Source organism: Eufriesea mexicana, unplaced genomic scaffold (assembly GCF_001483705.2).
Source record: "Eufriesea mexicana isolate 0111107269 unplaced genomic scaffold, ASM148370v2 scaffold12515, whole genome shotgun sequence".
Lineage (NCBI taxonomy): Eukaryota > Metazoa > Arthropoda > Insecta > Hymenoptera > Apidae > Eufriesea > Eufriesea mexicana.
This window is the reverse complement of record NW_016920072.1, coordinates 215,428-227,721: the sequence shown is the minus strand read 5'-3', so window position 1 is coordinate 227,721 and position 12,294 is coordinate 215,428. Positions and strand designations below refer to the sequence as shown.

At 35.6% G+C, this 12,294-nt stretch overlaps 1 protein-coding gene across 1 annotated transcript; it reads right to left on the bottom strand.

Moving 5' to 3' along the window:
- Positions 1–1,406: 1,406 nt before the first annotated feature.
- LOC108553700 (pro-resilin) lies at positions 1,407–4,432 on the bottom strand. Its single transcript, XM_017908711.1, has 4 exons — positions 4,244–4,432; positions 2,236–2,613; positions 1,865–2,132; positions 1,407–1,495 (listed from the first exon to the last, which is right to left on the bottom strand). The coding sequence occupies exons 1-4, from the start codon at positions 4,430–4,432 to the stop codon at positions 1,407–1,409; spliced, it is 924 nt and encodes a 307-aa protein (XP_017764200.1).
- Between the last annotated feature and the right edge of the window lie 7,862 nt (positions 4,433–12,294).

Sequence of the window (12,294 nt, the reverse complement as noted above, 5' to 3'; positions counted from 1 at the left end):
TTACATTTATCGTTAATGTACGTTGCAAAATATTTGTTATTAACAATAAATGTAGTAATTTATCTACTTTTTGCTAATTGTATGTACATTTTAACATAAGTACTTTTTAAGTTCTAGTAATAATCAATAATTTATTAATTTTTTCACTTTTATTATAAATTTACTTTGTGAACAATTTGTTATTAGTAATTTTAATTTGTTATTAATAATGAATTTTATAATTTAAATATTTTTTAAAACCAGAACTGCATTCGCACTTCCATAGGATATATTTTCATGATACGTACATATATATCAAAATATTTTTATTTCCTCTGCATTTTTAAGAATGTTTGAGATAAGAAGATAATGAACGTTTTATAAAAATGCAAAAATATACATAGAAAGTACCCTCAGAGGCTTATTTTTAATCATCGATGGCCAATTATAGTTATTTAAAAGCACAAATAATTACGATTATGGTCATTGATAAACTCAGGATACTCTTGTAATATAAGAATGAACCTTCTAACATTCTTACTTTTTATATAATACTTTATTTTATCCAAAAATCGTGCCTTTTTAAGAAAAACTCACATTTTTTTTGAATTATGGATTTATTTTCGGAACAGTAAACTCTACAAGAGTCACCCAATGAATGTTACAAATTAAAATTTGCGTTGAACAGTGCATTTTATAACTAGAGTTCCTTATTTTCATTCATTTCAATATTCATAAAAGAGAAAGAAGAAGATGTGATGTGTGAAAGAAAATTTACAACCGTCTGCTTTCGAAAAGAGATAAAACTTTGTCGACCTCCAATTCGTAATCATATTTTAAATTTTTTAAATAAATTTTACGAAGAAGAAAGAATCTATAGGTTTTACAAATTTTTCTTAGATATTAAACTTTTATTTTGTAAAATTCGAATGGTAACAAAAATATTACAGTATAATTATTCTATATCGATCAACTTTACCGATAATGCTTTTCTAGGTTATGAAACAAAGAAAGAAACATGGATTAAATAGAAAGAGTATTTCATTCGTGTATTATATTAAGCTCGTATAAATACATACACAAATATTTAAGTTCGACGATCGCTTAGCAGAAAATACAAGCGCATGTTTGATAATAAAAAATTACCATGTACAAAGTATAAACGTATACATAGTATAACTACGCACGTATACGAAACGCACGCTGAAAGAAAGAAAATCATTAAATTATCCTAATCGATACATGTTATATGTCGTTAAATACCAGTGGGGTGATTATACGTAAATGTGCATGTGACTGAGTGGTGTAAGTATATTGAGTGGTATTAAGAAGTAAAAGCTGTAAAAACGAGGGAGGTCCGTGACGGTTGTCGCCCAGCATTCGGAAGATTTGTCGGAATTTTTAATGGCGATGCATGATAAGGCCGATTATTTCCGATAGCTGTTACGTGGTGGTAAATACTGATTACTACCCGCACCTCCGCCGAATTGACCGCCAGGTCCAAAACCACCGGCACCTGCTATCAAAAGGTTAATTTACCATTGATAAAAGTACCTATATAAAATATAATACGAAACGTATAGTGGAATAATACAGCCCCGACATCTATCGGAGGAAATTGGAAGTATGCGAAGAAGACATTCTTCGATAACAAGCTGTTAAGGTAATCAAAAAATTTACATCTTCAAACGCTTCATATGTGGCTTAAAAATACAACAGTGGTGGAATAGTAATACGCGATTAAATATATTTTTCTTCAAATTAAGTCCATAGATAATACTTTATAATATAGAAGCATTAGTGTTTAGAAAATTCGTAGTAGTTTATGCTTTAAATAATCTCCTATTTATGTATATATATACATGCAAATTATAATTATATTAGCTTCCTTGGTACCCACCTTGGTATCCTGCACTAGGTGCTCCATAAGCTCCAGCACCTCCTCGAGAGTATTGAGCTTGCCCTTCGTATTGAACATCAGCAGTATATCCATTTGCATCATCAGCCATATACTTCACAATTTGTGTTCTCGAATCTGGTAACAGTACTCTGTATTCCCCTTGAACCACGTTGCCATCGCTACTTTCACGTTGGGAGTAGTCATTGCCACTAGGGGGATCGTATACCTCGTACTGGAAGCTGTATGGTTGGGGCTATAAGATAAGGTATAAATAAAATATTTTTTCCAATTGCTAGTTTCCAAAATTTTTGTTTTGTTATTATATATTTTAATTAGAACGAATTCATTAAACTTACTCTTCCATTGTCACGACCGTAACCACCTTGGAATCCTCCGTCCTGATAGCCTCCACCTCCGCCTCCGAATTGTCCAGGAGCTCCATAAGAGGTAGATGGACGGCCACCAAATCCACCAGCGTCACCACCGCCACCTGGTGCTCCGTATAACGAAGAAGGTCTCCCTCTAAAGCCTCCTCCTCGTCCTCCTCCTCCACCTCCTCCTCCTCCTCCTCCTCCTCCTTCTCCTCCTCCTAAGTCCCCGGAGAATCCCCCTGGACCACCGAATCCAGCGCCACCTGGTCTGTTGTACTGGTAACCACCGGCGCCACCACCCGGAAGCAATCCAGCGAGTGCATCACTAGCAAGACACGATAGCAGCAATAGCACTTTCGTTAACTGCAACAAAATATGGAAGGAAATATATTAACGCGCATCGGTAAAAATCTACGAAAAGAAATTTAATACATAAAATACAGAAAGCGAAAAATTATGCAAATTGACTAGTCTGTGACGGTTACACAGACTGGAAGAAGTTGCATTTGCAACTGAGTTAGGTTCCTTATGGCACTCGTTAAATTTGAAATAATCTTAACTAACATTACTTTGAATCTTCCTAGGGAAACAAATTCTTATAATTAATGTTCCAAGTTTGAGGTTAAGTTGTTCAGGAAATAATTTATATTGCGAATATTAGAATCTACTGTCATACTGTATGCATAAGCACAAATTTGACATGTTCCTTTTTAGGTTACTTATAAAATCACTTGCTCTGAATATTAGAGGACGCAGAAAGAGAAACATAACCTGCTAAATTTTCTAACCTCTTTGCAGTAACATCCAGTGAACCACACTCTTGACTCGAAGGTTATGTAACCAATACTTATCACAAACCTAATATCAGAAACAGCAAAACGCCAAAATTGAATTGCTCATGGAATCAGACTGATCTATTTGTCCAATTTATGATTAAGTAATTACAAAATGCATTTGTCGACTCGAACTGTTCTCAGTGAAGACGTATTTGGAAATATTTATCATCTCTATTAGAAGATGATAATATCCTACAACACAATTGTTCAGATAGAAACTGTCTCTCTGTCGGAATAAAATTAATTACGACACGAATGGTGAACCGAATGCCTGTTTTCGTCACTGGTCATCATAATTACATCAACAAAACGAGTTGTAGAAGACGTTAACGCCGAATCCAATGGAAAATTTGCTTTACCAATGGCGACGTATGCCAATGATTTGCCAATGGTAAAATTAATGTTCCACTGAAATTAGGGATGATTACTAAAGACGAACATGCTTTCTCCTTTTGTGCACTTACTGATTTACATGCCTGATGAAGTAAAGTGAAGGTATTTCAGTATTTCTTCTAACTTCCATTATGTAAATACAAATAAACCTAGCAGAATGCAAATAAAAATGAAAATATAATTCCGCATATTTCAAGTAGCCCTAATTTGAAGAAGAGTAGCCAGGTTACTATAGTTCGATCGAAATTATTTTAGGATCCTACGTCTTGGCAATTTGAATACTGAGAGCATCACAAGTCCATATTAATCGTAGTTGGAAGAAGATTCGTAAATTCCATCTTAAATCACAGAAGATAGAAGATTTTCTCAGTGAAACTAAAATTCCCTAGGAGTCCTATGAAAGAAGTTTAGGGGTCTAGGAAAGAAGTCACATCTGACAGCTGAGAAATGAAAAACCTACTGAGAACCTGCTGCACACCATAGACACTACCATTATCAAACTTGACTCGTATTCACTTTCGATTGAGGAGAACTACGACTTCTATATCAAAGTTGAGGTATTCTAAAGGCTCATGCAACCTAATGAGAACACAAAACTCTACGAGAAAAGGAACAAGCTCACGCTGAACAACCAACGACTGGATGTTTCCTCGAGAAAAATTGAGATCAGGTGTAACAACCTGATCTCTAACGAAATATACTTACGAATTTAGTCGGTATCTATACCGAGGTAACTAATAAGCATAACCGGGAGGATAGCCTACCTGATGGTAATTCATATTGCTGTTATGAGCGAAGACGCGAAGCGAACTGAGAAGATGATCCACGGACGAGTTTATATACCGTCCGGACCCTTTGTTACAGTTTATCCTTAGCGCTGCATATCCACGTATTAACCAGCATGTATTAGAATGACCGGCTATGGGTGTGGGAGGTGGAGAGGAGCAGCGCATCTTCCCTTCACTCTCGGTGATGCATCATGGGAAGAGATATCCCGTTGATGATGACTGAAACAACTTTAAATTTTAATTGGATCCACGCACGTGACTCCTTGATCGCCTGGATCATTCGGCTGTCTAAAGAGGAGGAAAGAGCCTTGGGTTCCAGTAAGTGGGAGACTTCTGGACGACCTTCTTTTCGACTCCTCGGGAACCCCCGAGATCCTCCTGCGATTTTGCAATTTTCTTCTGGACAATTTGTTTCGTTTTCACTTTGCGTCGTTAAAACACTGTATCCTCGTGTCTTTCGACTTGCTTTAAAAAATCAATTAATACGGAAATATTTTTTGTTTTCGTACATACGGTATTCTTTAATTATAATTTTCTTTTGGAACATTCAAAATTTGTTGCTCTTTTATATGGAATATTTTTCTAAATTAGACTAATAATTTTGTCTTTCGCAATATTTCATATTTATTATTTTTGTATGTGGAATATTTTTGATTTTCGTACATACGGTATTCCTTAATTATAATTGTCTCTTCTGGAATGTTCAAAATTTGTTGCTCTTTAATATTGCTCTTTATATGAAATATTTTTCCTTTTTTACAATATTGTTGGATAGGGTACTTTTTATTTAAAAGTACGGTGAAGTTTTTCAAATTTGACTAATAATTTTGTCTGCTGCAACGTTTCATATTTATTATTCTTGCATGTGGAATATTTTTGGTTTTCGTACATACGGTGTTCTTTAATTATAATTTTCTCTTCTGGAATATTTAAAATTTATTCCTCTTTTATATGGAATATTTTTTCATTTTTACAATATTGGATAAGGTACTTTTTATCCTAAGGTACATTGAAATTTTTCAAATTTGACTAATACTTTTGTCTTCTGCAACGTTTCATATTTATTTTTTCATGTGGAATATTCTTTAACGTTTATCATGCTATTTGGCGAAATAAAATTTCAATCAGTTAAGAAATATGTAAAATCTTATGGTTACCAAAGATAATACCAGTTTTCAAAAAGATTTCGCAAATTCTTTGAAGTGTATATGCCCGACGATTCGTGGCTCAAGGATTCACATAATTGTTGTACTCTCATTGCACAACCCGTTGTAAATCCCTTTATCAATATTACGATATCTAGACGTCTCATCTGCTGTTGAAAAAGAGTACAAAAAAGATTTCAATCTGCCAAGTCCGAGTGCTCAAATGTGTTGAACCAATTGCTAACTTGTAATACGAATGAAAGGTGGATGAAGAAATAGACCTGCTGCGTGATGATTGAACGGGTAAAAGGCAGAAAATAAAGGATCAGTAAGAAAACTCGTCTGCTTTCGTGTTTTCATAACGCATTAAAACACACGCCGTAAAAAAAACAGCACACCAATTATTAACTTAATAATAGAAGATCTTTCCCATAAAAGTCAGAAATTAAATCGGAACCTAGCGATTAACTTCAAATATATCACACCAAAAGTTTCCCTTTTTTTCTGATCTGATGATGACCCATGGTATCAGCCAGATAAATTATCAAAATCTTGATAGATTATCAAAGTGTCGAGCAATTAACGAGCTCCCATGTACTTTCACTTAAATGAAATGCGAACCTGTTTCGATATTTGACAATAGAAGAACATCACTACTAGCTAATTCAGCCACAGGCCAGTCTCGTAAGATTTTGCAATTTTGCCATACGCCAGCCTTCATCGGAGATGAAGTCATCTTGGAAACACGGAAACGCGTAGCCTGCTATTAAAAATTAATCTGAGTATCGAGCAGTACAATATACCCCTAGGTTTCTTCGGCAGACCAATTATCCAATTTGTTTTTCTACATTGTCCAAGGATTTCAATAAACTGAAATTAGCAGAGAGACTCAATGGGCCCGAACGTTTATGTAATCGACTAAAAAATCGTTTCCAACGAAGCTACCATAAAGATGTTCACCCAGAAAATTGTCAGCGTGCAGCTAATCGGATTTGCCCCTGAATAGTACGTGTAATTGCGTGTTCACGACGACTAATGAATGCTGCGAGGTTATGTCATTATCGGTGAAATGAAGAATTTTTTATTGGAAAGATTATGAGAGCTATCCATGAGGGTTTTTAAGCATCGTTTCACGATGGTGGTTGAATATTTCCTTAATTGCACCTTTTCTTCTGGTGTCGTTCGTTTCCCACTTTCATGCTTTGATAACTCAATTAAAGATACCGACTGTTAGACACGTCGTGCATCGATTCAATTGTGCATCAATAGTTTGTCCTTTTCAATCCGACACAGATTATATAGAGATATGATCCTGTAATTCCGAGCGGCCATAAATGCAACAGTACGAAGTAGGAAACTCGTGATCCTTGATAATATCTGTGATCGATCTCCTTGTGAACTTTAGGTCGACGAGTGGAGTATGATCTGGCACAGAATTTCCAATTCAAATGCGGTAATTTCGGCTGAACAATTTACGAAAAGGTATTTAAAAAAGCTATCCGGAGAAGTACGTAGTCTGGTGGTCTCAAAGGTGGTCTCTTTGGGTATCGGTGAAATTGTGACTGGAAGCAGGATTCGTCTAAGAAGAATATGCATTTCGTAGATATGGAAGTCTTCGCTAGGGAAATACGCCATCAAGCTACGCGGTGGAAGAGATAACTATTTTAGTAACATTGGAATTACGGCGTCTGGAAATCAATCTTACTAGTCTAAAATGTAAATCAACATTACACGGTGTCACAAAAGTCGTATAACGAATGAAACATCTCAATCACAGGAAACACACGCTACTTTGCATAAAATTTTATAATTTGTGGTTAACGTTGTCTCTAATCCATCTGAATAATTCCCTAGCCGTGCGTGCAAACTGTAGGCACCCCTGAGGCGTGTGCCATTATTCTAACCTCAGATATAATCACAACTACACATAGTTTACAGTGTTCTATTTTCGAACAAATAGTTGCGTGTCTCCTCATTTTAATAAGAAGTTTATTAACTGACACAGGCCATCATCAGTCTGATTACGAAAATGACCAGATCGGATTTTTTCTGGTGTCGAGTTTGATTAAGAGACCCGATGGGGAACTATATGGAGCTGTTTCTATTCAGAAACTTGACTGGTGTCTGCTGGCCTCGTCGTGTGAAATTATTTCCAAACAATTTCGAGCGCTGGCTACAATCTGAGCACTAAACCCGCTCCCAGTTGACGCGTTCACTTCCACAACATGGCGACTATTGAGCCCCTCCTTCGACATTTCTTTTCTCGTTAAATACATTTTCCGATTTTTAACACGCTTTTTTGAAAATAATAAAAGAACATTGTGTGTATAAGGAATTAAAATTATTTAACAAATTTTGTTCACTAAATAAACAGCTATTTTATCTATAAAAGTTGAGAAAATCTTTATAATTTTTTGGTTCGTATATCTTTTGAACACATTTTGTGAAATTAATTTTTTAAGCTGCATATTTCTGACAAAATTTATCAAACTTATCAAGTAATAAATTATTGCGAAATGATACTCGAAAAATGGAAGGCGTATGTGAAACCACGTGTAACAGTTAAATCGCAATAATGAGGGCAAATAGCATGGTAAATAATCGTACCAGTCGAATGACACGACCGTCATCCAACTCTACTATTATATTTGTTTCGTAAAGCATATTACTCGCTCAGGTTACCGGCAGTTACTTCAATCGCCAAACGTAGGCGATTCTTACAACATGCTCGGGCACTCGGGAATCACTTTTCCTACAACCCCTTATAAATCTGTCCTTAATTCTTCCTTTTCACCAGTCACTCCTGTGAAATACCATTTGAAACGCGACTTTTTTAATTACAAATATTACATCTTCATCACAAGTCAGGCTTTTCAGGATTACCTATAATCCTTTGGGGATTAAGAATTTCAAGTTCAATACGAAATGCAATACGCGTGATGGCTGTAAATAATCATACTCTGTTTGGATATACGAAAAAATTTACTCGGATACATTAATCGAAATAACTTTGATCATATTGACCAAAGTTTTTGAAAAAAATATTCAAAAGTTAATTTGTCTAAAATAAGTATTTAAAGAATCAGAATATAATAGAAAATATTCACTTTATTCGACTATACTAAAAAGTACAAGGTTAATGCGAGAAAAGATATCGAGTTTTATAAAATTTTAAATAAAAAGTTTTGAACACAGACATATCCAAAACGAATAACAATATAACTTCCAAAAAGAGCGAATAATTCTTTATTAATCGAATGACGCACCCAGTGTCTCCGATTATAACCTAACTTCCAAACATATCGAATAATCATATTCAATATTGCCATACGTAACCTAAACCTAACCTAAAAATTTTCGAAATGCAATTTAAAAAGTAATTTTAATTTCCATTAGAGGGACAAAAGAGGTGACATTAAATTACCCATAAGATTAGTAATTTCGCAAAAGGACGTGGTATACACGTGCCCAAGACGCACAACGATTTATCATGATAATTTGCCTTCGACGAATTTACGGCTGCTAATTCGTTTCTTAATCTGATTTTGTAACCTCGGTATAGCGTTGCGTTATTTCACGTACATGGCCAATAGATACCGGTCTGTTGCGGGACGTTTAATTAATTCAAACATAATTATCGCTAATTGTAACTGACAACAAGGATCTGGTTCGGAGTAAAGTCTAGTCCGCGCAAAAGCTCGTGCCCTGTAAGCCCCTAGGCAGAGGTTCTATTTTCGCCTCTTTCTTGCCACGGAATCGCGGAGTGAACGTTTTGATGCACCATCTACTCCATAATCGGGGATAAACGGCAATTACGTAATCGTTGCGATGCGGAAGCCTGCATATGCATCCTCGTGTGCATTCTACTTCTCTCTCTACGTCGGTATTTAACTTCGCTGGAGGCGACTCTGTAATCGACAGCTCTGCCCTCTAGCGGCGAACCACTGATGCAACTGGCGAATTTCTCGCGAGGGTAGGTAGTCTGAGTATGTTCACTGGTTGAAGGTAAAGTTGGTAGATCTGGAAATGGATTTATAATACAATATTTAGAAACTCCAAAGAAATATAGTTACATAAATGTTCTATATATGTATATAAATGATATACCAAGCTATACATGTTATATATTTCTAATTAAAAATATTCTTATTAAATAAATATCTATTTTGTTTCGAGATATTTCAACGTTCTCAAAGTTTCCAGCGATTGGAAAAATTCTGAAATATCCTATTGTGAAGGGACAAAACGGAACAGAAATATGCGAAGGAAAAAAATTGGAGACAGTGAAGAATCTGAGATGTACAGAAGTGATGGATGTTTTCGAGGCTTCATTCTCGTATCGACTGGGTCTTTTTCACCACGAATCCAGAGCATTAGAAGCATATTCCCGTCATTATCCGCGTTCCTTTGCAACAGCTAACATCTTTCATGTCGAACCACCGGCGAGATGTACATACGTACTCTTCAGTCGAACGCATTACCGATTACGCCATCGTTCTACGAAACCTTTTTCGCAACTTTATACCATCCGTGCTCACCCTCGCAGCTAGCCATGTATGAATAGGATGTATCCGGGTACCATCGATTGTTGCTGAGCCTCCTTCTGCTCCTGTCTCACCACATTTTCAAACATTTCTTGCTCCTGTAATAGAATTTTATTAATTTATTTATCGGTGAAATATGAATCGAATTTATTATATCGGAGAAATATTGCCTGGGAAAGTCGGAAGACGCTTTTTAGCACAGGTAAATACCTCTTAACGCGTAGTAATTACTCTTTTAGCAAATTATAGGGGAAAGTTTCATTTGAAAAGTACGAACCATAAATTTAGGTCGTTAATATCCATCTTTTCCTTTTTTCGCAGAAATTGAATTATCAAGTTCTTGGTTATAGATTCGTGTTAAAACTAGAAACAATCACTCCATTCGTGTAATGACTGTATCATTATCGCGTACTAGGAAGACTCGTGAAAGAAGTAACAGAAACAGTAAGCCGAAAGCCATGGATACTTTTTCTCACATAGCTATTGCCTTTCTCTTAATTTATTGTTCAAAGATTCGTTTAAAGAGTAGGAAGAATTATAGAATTGAATCATTAACGCCTGCTATCTGTCTCGAAATTAAGGTGTTGCTATAGAAGCGAGAAAAACGCATCAAAAACTAATCAGAACTTTTACTTTTGATCAAAATCAGCTGTTCATTGTATTCCCCTGGGTCAGCAGTAGACCTCAGCTGATCATCAATCCTCCATCTTTGCTGCTCATCTTAGACTACGTCTCACCGCGCTGACCATTCTCTGTCAATCTTAAACGAAGCCAAGAAAATTAGCTTTAAATGGAGCGTCGGGGATCGCAGAAAGTACTTTCAAAACTGTTGTACCATCGATTAAACCGGCAACTCATCTTTTACGTCGGCTAATCCTAGACCACGAGCCAGACGCATCCCATCCAATTACGTCACGTTGTTTTCATAGGTTCATTATAGTGTACGCCACGATCAAAGAGTCTTTTTGTTCTCCGCTCCGCTCACCTTCACCTTTGCTTTTAGTCACACATCCCCTGTCGCTGGTGGAAGGACAAAACTGATCGTGTTCGTCCTTCCTGCACCTATCGCAGTTTTGTTCGGTGTCTTTGATGGAAAAGATCAGTCCAGATCTTGAACTCGACGATTCAGAGTTCTCTAATGACTCGAAAATTCAGAGCTACCTAATTAATTGAAATAAATGGGTTAGAAAGCTTTCATTGATCCATCTATGGATGGATAATGCATTTTCGTTGCAGCTCAATGTCAATTTTTATTTTAATATTTCCATTATTTTATTTTTATACGATTTCATGTTATTCGTAGTATTTTGAATCCTAATTGACATTAATTTTATTCTTAAGATACATATGGTCTGACTCGAATAGATTAGAATATTAATAGCAGTTGAATTATACTGAAGAAACATATCTTTGTAATTCTAGGTTAGGACAATGTTCGAGGAATATTAACCTCAACAGAACAGAACACCGCCATAGTGAAATATCATATATATACATTTCTATTATGAAAAATAGATTATAAAATTAATAATAGACGAATTTTATTATGACAGTATACTTTAATACTTTTGTGATCCTAGATTAAAGAAAATAAAAAATTTTTACACTAATCTACGAAGACACTAGTTTATGAAGACACCTTGTACATTAACCTAAATTCATTAATGACAAGGATAGGTAGCTGTCCTTAAAAAGGAAGCTGGCACTATGCTCTCATTTATCACGTATCAACGTTTCATATGTAACAAACTGATTTCTCACAGCTTCCAATGATTAATCGACTGCCATTAAAATGGATTCAGAAGACGACACAGAGATCGCTACTACGCCTATGTCTAATAATTTATCTGCCTGCATTCGATAATTAAAAGTAAAATATGTTGCTCTGGAAAATGGTACAGATTTCTTCGTAAAGAAGTATACCCCATTTTTTGAAGACTTAATTCGATACAATCAGAAAGGATAGCTGGTTGCCAATCATTCCATTACACTCAACTGTTTTGACACTTAGTGGAGTCTCTCATGTAGGACGCAATTAGGATGTTACAATATCAGAGAAAGCGTCCTCTCGAACACGTGCCAACCCATGCTTCCTAGTGACATAATATAAAATCCATCGAAACACGATCTCATCCATTACACCTACTTCTCATACCAGCACCTATTTTTTAATTATATTTCTTTTCGAATGAAACATTTTTCGCCCCGTTTTCACGTTTCCTGCTCAGCGAATCAACATAACACGGACTCTATTAACGAACAACTTCGCCTATGGGAAAATTCGTAATTACACAGTTGGCTGAGATAAAATTATTCATCTAACCAGTAAAATCATTCA

What these genes read in the sequence shown, in the direction of transcription:
- LOC108553700 (XM_017908711.1), bottom strand. Translation starts at nt 4,432, where the DNA reads ATGCGCTGCTCCTCTCCACCTCCCACACCCATAGCCGGTCATTCTAAT. An exon ending in GCAATATGAATTACCATCAG is followed by an intron (nt 2,614 to 4,243) that starts GTAGGCTATCCT and finishes ATTTTGTTGCAG; the next exon opens with TTAACGAAAGTGCTATTGCT. An exon ending in ACGGTCGTGACAATGGAAGA is followed by an intron (nt 2,133 to 2,235) that starts GTAAGTTTAATG and finishes CTTATCTTATAG; the next exon opens with CCCCAACCATACAGCTTCCA.